The sequence below is a fragment of the Oncorhynchus gorbuscha genome, linkage group LG11, assembly GCF_021184085.1.
Source record: "Oncorhynchus gorbuscha isolate QuinsamMale2020 ecotype Even-year linkage group LG11, OgorEven_v1.0, whole genome shotgun sequence".
Taxonomy (NCBI): domain Eukaryota; kingdom Metazoa; phylum Chordata; class Actinopteri; order Salmoniformes; family Salmonidae; genus Oncorhynchus; species Oncorhynchus gorbuscha.
This window is the reverse complement of record NC_060183.1, coordinates 49,269,298-49,284,829: the sequence shown is the minus strand read 5'-3', so window position 1 is coordinate 49,284,829 and position 15,532 is coordinate 49,269,298. Positions and strand designations below refer to the sequence as shown.

General features: G+C 41.8%; 1 protein-coding gene across 1 annotated transcript; it reads left to right on the top strand.

The window, feature by feature from the left end:
- Positions 1 to 1,578: 1,578 nt before the first annotated feature.
- Positions 1,579 to 14,718, top strand: LOC124048855 (sodium-dependent phosphate transporter 1-B-like). The gene is made up of 11 exons (XM_046369977.1): positions 1,579 to 1,977; positions 3,749 to 4,427; positions 4,579 to 4,719; positions 4,887 to 4,972; positions 5,274 to 5,370; positions 9,806 to 9,925; positions 11,114 to 11,359; positions 11,499 to 12,036; positions 12,200 to 12,385; positions 12,512 to 12,596; positions 12,858 to 14,718. The coding sequence occupies exons 2-11, from the start codon at positions 4,067 to 4,069 to the stop codon at positions 13,011 to 13,013; spliced, it is 2,016 nt and encodes a 671-aa protein (XP_046225933.1). The 5' UTR covers positions 1,579 to 1,977; positions 3,749 to 4,066; the 3' UTR covers positions 13,014 to 14,718.
- Positions 14,719 to 15,532: the final 814 nt, after the last annotated feature.

Here is a 15,532-nt window from a genome sequence, read left to right as displayed (position 1 = left end):
ATCAAGTTGCAGTGATAAATTGTGATAAATAAAATTGAGATAAATAAAAAAGTATACCAGTCATTTAAGGACCCAAAAAATGACAGCTATGCAATATAGATTGCAAAAAAGTTGGGAAGAGATTTTCAATGTACCGATTCCGAGGCACATGGTTATAAACCGACACGCAAAAAAACACCGGATTCAAAACTTTAATTTGTTCAATTATAATTATTATACACAATTCTTGCAACCAATATAACTTTTTATATATATGTATCCCCATATATGGATACAACCGTCCCAGCTATGCAGATTTTGCTGCGAAGAGACAGAATCATTAGACCATTTGTTTTGGTACTGCCCATATGTAGCTTGTTTTTGGTTGCAGTTCCAGGAATGGTTGAAGAATTGCAACATTTACCTGGAGCTAACTCTGCAAAAAGCACTGCTGGGTGATTTGAAAAGTCATATTCAATTGATCAATAATTTAATAATACTTTTAGCAAAACAATGTATCTTCAATTTACAATCTGTAGAAACAATGAGAATAGAAAGGTTCAGAACTTTTGTGAAACAGCACAGCACAGTTGAAAAATATATGGCAAATATAAATAAAAAATGGATGGTGTTAAGAGGTAAATGGGAGGGGTTGAGTGGAGCTGAAGGGTGGGACTAAAAACAAGATAACTTATGTAAAATATACTGTGTCCGTAAAATGTGTATAGGTTCAGAACTTTAGTGAAACAGCATAGTTAAAATTATATGGCAAATAGAAATCAAACTGGATGGTCTTCAGAGATAGATGAGAGGGGTTGAGGGTATCTAAAGGATGGGATTAAAAACAAACAGGGGTGATAGGGTTAGGGAAAATAAGAAAGGAAAATGTATTTGACAAAATATATATAATGCAATTTCATTGATGGAAGCTACAATCTATCTACGCCCTAAAATTTATATATACAGTACCAGTCAAAAGTTTGGACACACCTACTCATTCAAGGGTTTTTCTTTATTTTTTCTATTTTCTACATTGTAGAATAATAGTGAAGACACCAAAACTATTAAATAACACATATGGAATCATGTAGTAACCAAATAAGTGTTAAACAAATCTAAATATAATTTATATTTGAGATTCTTCAAAGTAGCCAGCCACACTTTGCCTTGATGACAGCTCTTGGCATTCTCCTAACCAGCTTCATGAGGTAGTCACCTGGTGTGCATTTCAATTAACAGGTGTGCCTTGTTAAAAGTTAAGAAAAACCCTTGAGTGAATAGGTGTGTCCAAACTTTTGACTGGTACTGTATAAAAAAAAAGAAGTTGCAGTCACGGGAAGTAACGCATTTTTTATGAAGAAAAAATAATCTTAATGAAAATGTGATTTTGAAAAAGATAGGCCTACTCCACTGCGGTCATAACAGTGATTTTAGAATGAGTTCAATTAGGCCTCCCACATGCTATTGGAAAATGTGGGTCTTGCCCATTTTGAGTTTGTACAATCTATAACATTGCACTTTATTGCGTGGGATGCTGCCATGAAGGCCGTCATTGTAAATAAGAATTTGTTCTTAACTGACTTGCCTAGTTTACATTTTTTTTATTAAGAGCCACACAACAGAACACTTTTCATCAATGAATCATGAGGTTACAGTGTAGGTCGATGATTGACAGGTTTTCAGGATGGGGCTGGGCATGACGATGGGTGTTACCAAAGCGCCACCCTCTGATGCTCCATAAAGACTAGCATCCGAAATGTATAAATGCGTATATAACGGCTCTTGACGCAGTCAAACTCTGATTTTACAGGAATATAACAGACTAAACGGCAAGCGTACGTTAATATAAATTTTTTAATTTAGTTATATAAATATTTTAAAATTCAAACCACTCGTTTTCCGTGATTGTTCGTTTCCTGATCCCGCGCGCGCTACTGAGCAAGTTATGCGCGGGCTGAACATGTCCTAGTCTTCTTCAACATTGACAACTAACATGTGGTAAGTTAAACTTGTCATTATTTTTTTTAATAGTGCGGTTTTAATTGGTAACTAACGTTTTCGTAACGTTGGTTACGTTACTGTGACTGATATTTTTGTAAATAGCTTGCCGGCTAACGCTAGCAAACGTTTGTTCAATCATGACGATACTAACTAATATTAACAAAAAAAGTGTTCCTTCACATTGACCGTAACGTTACATCGTAAGGATTATAAAGTCAGCTACCGAACTATACTTAGGTTAATTGTCATTCATTTATAATAACGAAGCGTCGCTAACAATAGATAGCTAAACTTAGCTTTCTAGTATAGCTTATATGGCGGGTATTGACTATTACATTGGTAAACCTAGTTAGGTAGACGACTGGCAATCGCTAAGGTGAGGTGGCTACGAACATTCGACATCGCCGGTCATGTTGCGATGCGAGTCACGATTGAATGAATTCTGACACGTGCTCTGTGCGTCGTAGTTAGAATTAGATGTCTCTGCAGTTTTAACATTTTACCAACTTTAGATAACTAACGTTGTTACCCATGTTAAATGTCTAGGCAATAGTTATGAACTTCACGATACCCGATGTTGAGTGCGGAGGCGATTCGTTTTTTGACGGAGTGTAACTTTAGCCTACCTCTGACTATAATTGAGTCGGTATCAGTCGATACTTTAGGCAGGCAGGCCGGCCTGTATGTAAATTATTGCATTACTAACGTGTAGCTCACTACCTATGTTTGTCCTGTGTAGTTGCAATATTATTCGTTGGGTGCTGCAATCCGTATATATATATATTTGTGTTTTTTTTCAAATCTACAATTTTACACGACCTCGGCTAAAGGAGCCGGCATTATTTAACGCAGAATGGACAGCCCAGTCATCGCACGGCGCAATTTATAAGGTCACAAAGTTATCAAACTACGGATTGCAGAACCCAAAGAAAATAACTCCACTAGACACAGGACCAACAGGGGTACAAGTTAACGTTACGTATTAAATAATGGATATGTTTTACTGCAAGTATCGACTGATACCGACTCGGATGTAGTCGGAGGTAGCCTACACTCCGCCAAAACTCACCGCCTCCGAAGTCAACTCCATCGGAGTTGCGGTCCCATTGTGGAGTTGCGAATTCTTGGCTATCTAACGTTAGATGGCTAGTGTTATGTTGCATTGTCATGTATACATTTTTCTGCTACGTTACAAAGAGTACATTGTCAATTTCTGTTATGTTGTCTAGCTGCCTTTGGTTAGTCTCATCCTGCGACATTCACCCCCAAAATGGCTTCCTTATTGCATTGTCTTCAGGCAAGACAGACTGTATCTAGAGCGGTACCCATTCAGTCATTGCATGAAACATCCTGGGAACGACGTTGCCTCAATTGCACACATGGTAGCTCACCAGCTCATTTAGCTAAGTAGCGAGCAATGTTTTGGCGTTAAAGGGTGTTTTTCTTTTTTGTTCACTGAAATTCTTATTGAATGACCTGGCCACACTTTAATTTCAATAGAAGTGGATATGGTCAGGCTCCAGGTTTGCTATTGCTTCTACTGCTGTTTTGAGTAGTGTTGCAAAATGGTTAACCATGTGTGTTTCTTTCTGGTTAGTGGAACCCTAGTTGCTGTGGTAGGATTTGACCATCATATATTTACCTGCAGCTGGTCTCTGATTTTAAGATTGTATATCAATTAAAGATCTGAGGTACACTGTTCTTGCTTTGTGAAGTTGGAAGAAGGGATGTTTACTTAAGTTAGACATTTCTCCCTCTTATCTTTCAGGATGTTCTGTCATTCACCTACAGTGACTGAACAATGTGTCTGTTCAGTCTGTATGATTGCCCAAAGCCAAATAAACCCTAACAAAGCTAGTAAAATTACAGTATAGCAATACTTCACACTTTACCTCAACATTAATTTATTGTTGTTCAGTCAGGGACAGCACATAGGCTACTCTCAGTAGGTTCGGTTAACCCTCAACCTTGAGGGTTAGGGTATACACACATTAATACCTCATTTAATTTTTCTGTTAGCAAATATCACACTTGATATACATTCCCTTATCGTGACATCAATCTTTAGAGTAATCAATCACGCACAATGGTTTCGACAACTCTTGCCACCCTTACCCTGGTGGGCACCACACTAGGGATCACGGCCCAGGTCACTGGTGAACCGCTGACAGACTACATGTGGCTTCTCATAGTTGGCTTTATCATCGCCTTCATCCTAGCCTTCTCTGTGGGGGCCAATGACGTGGCCAACTCGTTTGGCACGGCAGTGGGCTCTGGAGTGGTCACCTTGCGGCAGGCATGCATCCTGGCCACTATCTTTGAGACCGTTGGATCTGTGCTTCTGGGAGCCAAGGTCAGCGAGACCATCCGCAAGGGCATCATTGACGTGGACATGTACAATGGCTCCGAACACATGCTTATGGCTGGCTCTGTCAGTGCCATGTTTGGTGAGTGAAACAAATTATTATAATACCATTTTGTAGGTAAGAAAATTATTTATTTCAATTTGGACATCTTGTGTATGGTTGTACTATGATGTAACTGAAATGGAGCTGGAACTGTTTAAATGGTCAAGTTGGCTTTTATGCTGCTTCTTAGGTTCTGCTGTATGGCAATTGGTGGCCTCTTTTCTCAAGCTGCCCATCTCAGGGACCCACTGCATTGTTGGTGCTACCATTGGCTTCTCTCTGGTGGCCAAAGGTCAACAGGGGGTCAGGTGGCTGGAACTCCTTCGGATTGGTGAGTCAGCAGCTTCCGTTGACCACGGCTTACTTTGTGATCCCCGTAGGAAAATTAACAGCTTCTATTATGTGCAATGTTTTTATTCAGACAACTTTGTACGAGTAATGCAAATGTGTGGTGTTCCTGAGAGCACTATGCAATGCTAATTTTTGTAATCTCCACAGTTGCCTCCTGGTTTCTCTCCCCCCTTCTGTCTGGCATCATGTCAGGTGTCCTTTTCTACTTTGTTCGTATGTTCATCTTGCACAAGGTAAGCTGACAAATCTGCTTCTATCTAAATCTAGATGTTCTTAAATTGTAGGAAGCTTCTAGTTGAAAATGGTTGTAGTCTGTGCCAGACCATAGATGTCCCAGACATCATAACAAGGTCATTATATTAAACAAATAAAGACACTCCTTGTTCTTTGGACAGGGGTAATATTCGCAGTGTAATCTCACAGGCCATTATGTTAGATAAAATGTACTGACACACCTTCTATTCTGCCATCAAATTTAAGCTGACAGTACAATGGGGAGCATGGTGTTTTTGATTTCTGTTTGTCCCTATGTAGAAAGACCCGGTGCCCAATGGTCTGAAGGCCCTGCCTGTCTTCTATGCTGTCACAATGATGATCAACCTATTCTCAATCATCTTCACTGGAGCTCCAAGTGAGTATCGTTGTCCCAGTCTACCTTCACCATGCATGCCTGCCTACAGCCTAAAATAATCTGCTCCCTTAGCCAGTCGGATACCTACACTTTTTTCAAGACTGAAACGGACTGCTTACTGTTCTCGGAGAAGGCCTGTTATTTTAACCTTTTGTGTTTTGGGTCTTTTCTTGAATGTATATGTCATCATGACATAATTAAATTACAGAGAAGAGCACTTCACAACAGGGAGCTGGAAATAGGATTTCTCTTTATTCTTGACGACAGTGTATGTCCCTTTCCCACACAGAGGAAGAAAAGTGGAAGTAAAGAGGTTAACTCTGCAACTGTGTGTCCTTTGCCTCTGTCAGTAGTCTCGTTGAGTAGGGCCATATAAAATCTGCGTTTCGGACAGACTCCAGACCTTAAAAATATATAAAGTATGTGTGTATTAATCAAGAGAAACAAAAGGCAACAGTGATTTGTATTTTCCTGTAACTTTCTGAAACCGCAAAAATGCCCCTGTCGTCGTGTTGTATGTCTGGTCTATACTTTGTGTAGCGGTTAGTGACAATGCTAATGATATCTGTCTGTTGGTAGATGGAAAGACATTCCCCAAAACTCACAATTAAATGTTAGCTACAATGTAGCATATGCCTACATAGCAGAATGAAATCATGATTACTTGCATCAATCCTTTGGCTATTTGTTTTGTAAACTCTGCAATCACGAGTGCTATAGAAACACTGCTAACCAAACAACGGTCTCTAGCTGGTACACATTTGCATTAAAGGGTAATTACACCCACATTTCTTAGCTATTTCTTTCCTTTCTCAGACACAAAGTAGTTTACTGATGTGGTTTAAGCATTGGTGTGGACTTAGTTTGTTCTATTAAAGTGTGCTTTCTGGGAGCAGAAACCTGGAAGAAATTGATTTCATAGGACCCTAATTGAGAGCACTGTGAATATTAAGGTCTGTTATATTGTTCACTTTTTAGCTTTGAAACTCTAATTAAATGAGCAACTTTTGCTCCTTGTTTTCTTCTACCTACAGGACCGAACAGTTCAAGAATTCAACTGGTCTGGGCCATTAAATGAAGGCTACAGGCCAGAGTATGACTTGATGTGTATATACGCACATCTGCACACCCACTCAGAGGAGACCACATGCACTCACTCACATAATGTACTGTTGTCAGTCACACCTACATGTGAGTGTACTGTACATGGGGACCTTTTACTCTGGGGTACCTCACATGAAGTTCCATACAGAGATTGCATTCCAGGAATTCTGCTCAATATATTCCCACACAACTGAGAAGAGCTCAGGGAGTGATTAATTGGAGAACCAGATATTACATAATGACATGTAGGCCTACTGTATTAACACACGTGCTGAGGAGGATGTATCTTTACACATACTAGCACACTTTTAGACTCTGGCCACTGCCTGTAACTGGAGCTGGCTTATTACGAGGCTAATCCTGATCTTTAGCCACTTGGTTGGTTAGTCACTCACTCATGTTATAAGCACCTGGATTAAGAATTCAAAACAAGATGAGTCCATGATTAGCCCGTTCCCCCACTTCCCTTTTTTTCCACAATTCATTCAGGTGCATTGTATCCAAATGGGTTGTACTATTTCAGAACACATTTCAACTGTCCTCTTGTGAGAATCTTTTGAACCACAGAAATCACAGGATAAGTAATGGATTATGTCACCTTTTTTTGGCTGTATTTGGCTCCGGAGTTGTTTAACAGTAGTATAGTGGTGACTGATCCGCTAGTCTATAATACAACTCCATTTAAACTCAATGGGTGAAGTGGAAGGTGGCCAAGACTGGGAACTGTACATTTCTTTTCCTGTTTTAGAACTCTGTTTCTTTTGGTTTAACATGGTGGTGTGAAGGCAATCCTGCAAGCGCGTTCCTATACACAATATAGCCAATCTTAGTGCCAAAGAGCTCAGTTGGAATGGGTCAAAAAAATGACTGCATCTCAGGCCTGAGACTTGAGGTCAAGAGTGGATCATTTATAGAAGAGTTCTTGGTGTTCCACACCTTGTAAATCACCCAAGTTATTTTAGCACAGCTCTATTTAGTCATTAGGAAGCTGTACTATAGAATGCTTTGCTGACAGAGGAAAGGGCAGTCACCATTTTATGAGCATGTCAACATTTAGCCTACGTTTGATTTGTAGAACCAACCAAGCAAATACTGGTCCCCTCTAGTTAGAGAATCAAATATATTTCTTCACTCACTTGGATAACCTGCCTGGCCTTCACTACAAACTATTCACTTTCAAACAGTGGACACATCCCATGTCCCTACATTTCAATATGCTTTAGCTAGAAGGCTAATTTTCTGCTTCGGTTACCCTTTGGAAAACAAACAGTGGGTGGCTTGGTTGCTTAGGTTACACTAAACAATTGGGAAAATGGAGATGACTGATCACAGTGGAGCAGCTGAGAAGAATGGGTTTAATAAACTGAACTCAGTATACACTGCATGCCAGAAATACGACAGTCTCTAAATGTCAATGGTACATCTTGATAATGCATATTGCCTGTTTACACCGATTCAACTTTTTGGTGGTGCTTAATAAGCGGACACCAGTTCATTATCTGAGTAAACGGCAATTGAGAGATTAGTTTATAGTTTTCTGTGGTATATGGCCCTTCAAATTACTGATTTTAGAACATGATAGATTCTGATAGGCAAGCAATGCTAAATGCAACTGAAATAGTTTGAGTAGCCTACTTTTATGTTCATATAGTTAGGAAAAGTTGTGCTTTGACTTTTTTTATTCTGGTTACTTTTTAGTTTATCAACATTGTTTATTCTACTAATGGTAGGAGTGACACGAACTGGGACCATAAAGAGGATAATTGGCCAAAGCCACCCATCCCAACTATACAATTAACGGTCATGAGTGCTGGGGCTGAAATGCTCTTGGGGGAAAAACGACTAACCATATTATTGTGTAATGTATGCCACAGGATACAAAGGTTTAGAAGGGAGGGGTTTGGAACGCAGCAGTTGTTAAATTCCACTTCCTGAGACCTCCATTATTCATCCCACTGGACGGAGTGGTGTAGACTTGCCCTTTTTTTGTGGGTGTGTTTATTACGACTGGCCTGTTGCTAGTTTTTTTAGCCTATTATAAAAACATCTCTGGAAATGTAATTTACTATAGGTCATCAACACGTACTGTCAACAAATGTCCCTCAGCACATACTGAATAATACATACTCCATTCTCCTCTTTCAGGGACATATTTTTGCCCACTGTTAATTTGGCACCAGCCACTCCCTCCTACCCCACACACATGTCTACTGGCCATACCTGTTTTGGGCTGTCCCACGGTCACTGAGTCATTCTAGACTAGTCTAATGGAAGAAGCCTCCGCTGTTCTTAGAAGAAAAACATTCTAACACCCCTTCCCATTTCCTCTCCTCTGCCTCTCCCCTCCTGGAGGGGGTGAGTTTGTTGCGTAACTAAATACTCATTGCTCATGTGGCACAGCCTGCAGGCTAGTGCTGCAGCATGTGAGGATGAGTCAGTAGACTACACAGGAAAGAGCATGATGGACTCTGCCCTTCAATGAACACCACGATGAGACACCGTTATCTCAGGGCCCTGGCCTTCCATTTCCTTGAGTTTTTCGCATCCCAGCATAGTTCATTTTTATTAATGCGCGGTCAAGGTAACCGCAAACGTGTAGCTTTAATTTTAGAGTGACACTTTTGTTATTTACTCTGTCTATGTTGCTGACTCTCCAACACGTCGTTTGCTGCTCCCCCCCCCCCCCAAACACTATCGCTCGCAGTCTTGGCACACAGATGTCTGTTGTGCTACTTGCGAACACTTAGGCTTCCTTCTGTTTAAGTCCTCTCCTAAACTTTTAAGGCACTCGCTGTGAGAGGAGCATGTGAATGCGACATCCCTCATCATTCACATGGTCCTCACCCACAGCATTGTGTAACTGTTCAGATCTATTGGCACGCTACCATGCCATATTTAACTGGAACATGTGCCACTTGCTGTGGCCCATTCTTGTAGCTAGTGGTGAAGGTGTGTGTTTTTGGGTGATATTTTCCCCTGGAAATATGACCATGTGCAATGAGTAGATAACCATGGATGTCCAAGGAAGCTTTCTAGCATTTCACCAACTTTTAAAATGTTTTTCTCTGTACTCAATGTTAATTTGTTATCCTAGTGAATCATTCTTTACTGTTACGGTTGATATTGTATAATTTAGAAATGTTTTTTAATGTGAATATTTATAATAGGAATGGGCTACTGTAATTCTACCAACTATAGATGAGGAGCCAGGTCCAGATAAAATATTAGTCTGAAGACTTACTGTAAACCTTTTAGAAAGGTAGCTTCTGCTGCCTTGTTTTTCAAAACATCTTTCCTCTTTCTCCTGTCTGTCACTGCTTGGTTACTCCAGTGCTTGGATTTGACAAGATCCCATGGTGGGGCACACTGCTCATCTCGTTGGCCTGTGGTGTGCTGACCGCCCTGTTGGTCTGGTTTATAGTTTGCCCACGCCTCAAGAAGAGGATTGAACGTAAGTACATTTTCTTTCCCCTTAAGTTTGGCACACCTCTTACAAAGCTGCTAATTTATGGTTTTATTTTATTAGAGAATTTGAAGTATTCCTTTCACAGTCTTACCTGGAAAATATGTTTGCTTGGGTGCTGTTAAACTGCTGCCTTACATTTGGGCACGGAAAGTGTCATAGGGATTAATACTGCATGTGTCTGTGGCTTCAACCATTCACGCTAAGGTTTTAATCCAGCAAATAGATTCAGGGTTGCAGATATGTTGTTTTACACTAATTCTGTGTTCTGGCTTGTCTTGGAAGTACTCAAGTCTGATCTTTTAAAAACAAATCTGCATTGAGCTTAAAATGCAGTGTGATAATTGTGCTGGTCAAAAGTAGACCTGTCTATTAATAGTGAAAAGGAGTCTCATCACATGATCTGAAATCCAGGATGAAAAAGTTAACCCTTTTCTTAAATATAGCCTCCCTTTGAATGGGTACAAAAAATGAAAAGTTAAATTTGATATTGTCTGTATTTTTATCTTAACTTCACTATGGGGCCAATGGTGGGTCTTGTGAAAGGTTAATACATTTGCGGCTGATGTACAGCTGAAATATCCGTGATAGATCTGTCTGGTAGGGTCCTATTCTACTAAATCGAGGCGCTTAATTGGTTCATAGTGATCCACTCATTGGCCTTTACCTCAACTAGAATAGCCATGGGTTGACTTAAAGTATTGACGTGAAGTTGGCACTGAGTCACAGGGTTAAGACTGCAGGTGACTACTGACGTGGCTCAAGTCGAAAACAAACTGCTGCCGCCTCCACTCCTGTCCTAACTAGTTTGGATGACGCAATCAGGTCAACTGGCTAGATAGCAGACCAAACCGTTCTTAGGACTCACGAGGTGGACAAGTCATACAGGATACATCCACTTTCAGACCTTATCTACATAGGTCTACATGTAAAGGTTTTAGTCAATGGCACAATGTAAATATGCTAAAATTAGTACAGTCATTGGCCCTTTTTACCTGTTCTTATGAACATTTTGTCTCTCTCAAATTTGAATGCATTTACCCCTATAGTAAATGCTTTTGTTTTTTCTCAGCTTAAATGTTGAGGTGTATACGAACCAAATGTGCATGTTTCCTCACTGTACCGTATTCGTTTTTGGTCTCAAGCCCAGGCAGTCTAACGCCACTCTTCCTCCAGGAAAAATCACGTCTTCCAGCCCCTCTGAGAGCCCCCTGATGGAAAAGAGGGAACTGAGGGAGGGGCCTGTACCCTGTACCATCCTGAAGCCTGTCCCTGAGGAGCCCCCTTCACCCCCCTCCCCTGCCTCCCACGCTGACCCAGACACTCTCTCCCAGCCTCCCCAAGAGGAGCGCAGGGTCACCTTTGGCATTGGAGATTCTGATGATTGTGACAAGGAAGGCAAGGAGTCTGAGACCAGCAATGGTGAGTCATGGCGGAGGTTTTGGCTGCCTTGGTATATCGGTTGGGAAAAGTTAGAAAATGGGATAAATATTCTGTGAATACTAATGGTAATCCACGACTGACTACACTATTGTTTACTTTAAAGTCTGTTTTTAATCAGTCCCAAAAGTGCAGTTCAGCAAGGATGTGCAGTTCAGCAACGGCCCGGCCCACATCCCCAGTAACGGTTACAGCCAGTACCACACGGTGCACAAGGACTCCGGACTCTACAAAGACCTGTTACACAAGCTCCACCTTGCCAAGGTGGGCGACTGCATGGGCGAGGCAGGCGACAGACCCATTCGCCGCAACAACAGCTACACCTCCTACACCATGGCCATCATCGGCATGCACGGGGACTTTCGGCCCAAAGAGGGCGAGTTCCACGCCAGCGAGGACAAAGGTACAGAGAAGAAGCGTGTACGCATGGACAGCTACACCAGCTACTGCAACGCTGTGGCTGAGCACGGGGCTCCTGAGGGCCTGGGGGAGGCAGAGGTGACTCTGGAGATGGGAGAGGAGGACGCTGGCAGCAGCCGCAGCTCTCTTGAAGAGGATGGCCATGACCATGACCGCCCAGAGGTCTCAGAGCTCTTCAGGTTCCTCCAGATCCTCACAGCCTGCTTTGGCTCCTTCGCCCACGGGGGCAACGATGTCAGGTAGGGAGATGTTCCATCTTGGATGATTTGTCAAGATGAATAGTCATTTTTATTGCTGTTTAAGTGTTTTTGGACTAGTAGTTTGGTTGCTGCTTGTATGTTCATGTAGAGGAACTTTTTGTACTTGGTTTGTATTTGCGTAACCTCGTCTCTTCTCCTGCAGCAATGCCATTGGTCCATTGGTAGCGCTGTGGCTGGTGTACAATAGTGGTTCTGTGAACTCCAGTGCCCCTACACCCATCTGGCTCCTGTTGTATGGAGGAGTTGGCATCTGCCTCGGGCTCTGGGTGTGGGGTCGCAGGGTTATCCAGACCATGGGAAAGGACCTCACCCCAATCACTCCCTCCAGGTATGAACCAGACTGACAAATCCAAGTCAGTCAAATGGCACCTTTACAACATAACATTCCCCACAGACCTGAGACTTGGACAGACAACCAACCGTTCACTCAATTCTGCATTTCTTTTCCTTGCAGTGGTTTCAGCATTGAACTTGCCTCAGCCCTGACCGTTGTGGTTGCCTCCAACATTGGCCTGCCTGTCTCCACCACCCATTGCAAGGTAAGCTGTTCAGCCTTGGACACGGTGGTCTGACGGGGAGGAGGGCTGGGTAATGTGGAAGGCAGGGAGCCGTAAACGGGATGTCTTCTTTTTTGGCAGTTCAAACTGGTTTTAATTTCCACTTTAAAACACTGAAAAGCAAGATAAAAAACAGAATCCAGTCAGCTACTGTTAGGGGGAGTGTTGTCCATGTCTTAATGCGCCATGGTTCCTAAGTGTTTAACAAAGGTCAGTGCGTCAATCGTGTGTGTGTGTTGCCAGGTTGGCTCTGTGGTAGCGGTTGGCTGGCTGCGCTCCAGGAAGGGTGTGGACTGGCGTCTGTTCCGGAACATCTTCATGGCCTGGTTTGTGACTGTGCCCATCTCTGGTCTGATCAGCGCTGCCATCATGGCCCTCTTCTTCTATGTTATCCTGTAAGCCCAGGGCTTCCTGCACCCCACAACAGGGGAGGAGAAAGAACAAGCGCCCACTCGCACCAGGGGAGAGGTGGAGTGAAAAGGAGAAGTGGTTGTAAAGGCAATTATATGCCCCTAACCAACATACCCGAAGGTAGAAATACATAAAGAAGAAATGTTAATGGAAAAAAGGATGTTGTGATATTGGCCTGTGGTTTTTGGTTGCGTCATTCTCAACCTTAAGTGATGGTTGTTGGTTCCGCCAGATTACTTCCAATGAGACATTAATTTTTCCGACTTCGCTGTATTTTTTTGCTTTTCAATGCTCATGATCTTGTAAATAACTAATCAAAGCATTTTTTGATTCTCCACTACTTCCATTTGTTTTATTGTGTAATTATGTACATACTACCATGTTCCTGTTCTTTAAAAAAAATCTTATTTTACAAGTTCGTATGACACAATTACAATGCAGTATTTGCCAATATTGAAAGATCTTTCTCCTGACCTACATATTAAAAAATGCTCAAAGTAACCTAGAATAAGCAGTATTTTTAGGTTGAAAGTGAAGTTATTGGGTGTTCTCCACCTTTACATGCCATGTCAAATGTGTTTGCGTGTCTTTGTCACTAAGTTTTAAGAATTGTGTGTGGAATTGGTTTTCCTCATGTGCAGGTGTGCTTGTTTTCCCCTCGCCCTTTCCTGATCGAACAGTTTGACTGTCATTCAGCCATTCAACAGAACCCTAGCCTGTAGAAGTACAAGAGACTATGCGCAAGCCCCTCTGAGCTGATTGTCTCAACTTGTTACAATGGTCCCTCAGATTTTCCTCTATTTTTTTGGTTATTTATTGGCTTAGCATTTATTCTAATGCAATAGATTGCTTTGTCAGACTACCTAATTTAACTGAAACGTGCTCAACATGAAACCAGACTGAGTAGAATCCTTTGTTCCCCTACTTACATATGCTCTTTGAGCACAGAGCAGGTGTTACGGGACCTGACCTCACCTAGGTCTTACCACACTGGCTGGTGGGACAAATGATAATTTATTCTTTGGGAAAATGGCACATTTTTCTAAGTAATGTTTTGTGGTCTGAAACAGTCACACTTTCACATGGCTAGTTATTTTAAGTACAATTGTTTTTAAAGGCATTGTTTTGAACAATCTTGTACCATACATCAGTATATATTCTGAGTCAGCTTTGGCATTATTCATGGTGATAGCGGACCTCTGAACATGAGGTTACCTGAACAAATTTGCTGGTGGAATGTTGGTGAGGGGAAACACTCAAATGAAAAGACCATATATTACCTGTTAAACTTGATTGCATCAAACTAGATGGTGCAATGTGTTAGTTCTGCTCAAGCCTTCTGTAGTCTTTGTTTTGCAATTTAACGTCAGAATTTTTACTTCCCTGTACTCATGCTCTGTGGAATGTACACTTGCATACACATCGAGTTACTCTTGCCACACCCTCTCAGCTAAATGTTTTTATATCTGGTTGATGAGATTAGTGTGGCAGGTTGCTACCCTAAACCTGGTTTGGGGACCTTGACTAGAGGCTCTGTTAGAAAAGGGGGGGGGGGCGTGCTGTGATGCCACTGAGCGTTGCATAGATGCTTTAGTTGCCTTGGTTTTTTTTAGGCACCAAAGAAAAGACTGGTTTGTTAAGCACAGACAGTACTCAGACTGGACAAAGGAAAATAAATACAAATTGAAAGCTATTGCCTTGTATTTTCATTTTCTATCTGTATTTAAGTTGTAATGTGCTTTGAAAGACTCACTTCTCATAAACCATGACCAGACCTATTGCATAAGGATAGTCACACAGCAGTGTAATAGAATGTTAAGATGTTTCTCTTTATTGACAGTAAACTGTTCGGCTGCAGTGTTCCTCTGGTTCTGTAATGGGTCTGCAGGCTCCGCCTCCTCACATGATGCCTCCTGCAGGCTCACTCTACCTCAGCTGTGATACAGAGAGTGAGAATTGCTTCCTTTAGGTTCTGACCATCACACACGTGTCCTACTCCCCCAGGAGTCTCAACGACACGTATGACTCATCAACCAACCCCCATCGTCTCCTGACCTGAATCATTCTAGCAGTGAAAAGTAATTGATACAGAACATTTGGGCTCTTTTTATGCCCAGTAAAGTGAATGTAAAGGGTAACCCCATGATCGAGAAACTAGTTGTAAATGATTACAATACATAACCATTTATTTTCAGGGATCAAGACCCAAAGCCTTGAACATCTTGGTCATGTTCTGTTATAATCTCTACCCGGCACAGCCAGAAGAGGACTGGCCACCCCACATAGCCCGGTTCCTCTCTAGGTTTCTTCCTAGGTTTTGGCCTTTCTAGGGAGTTTTTCCTAGCCACCGTGCTTTTACACCTGCATTGTTTGCTGTTTGGGGTTTTAGGCTGGGTTTCTGTACAGCACTTTGAGATATCAGCTGATGTACGAAGGGCTATATAAATAAATTTGATTTGATTTGATGGACTGAACATGCAGACAATGACCTTGGTCCTATATTTTGT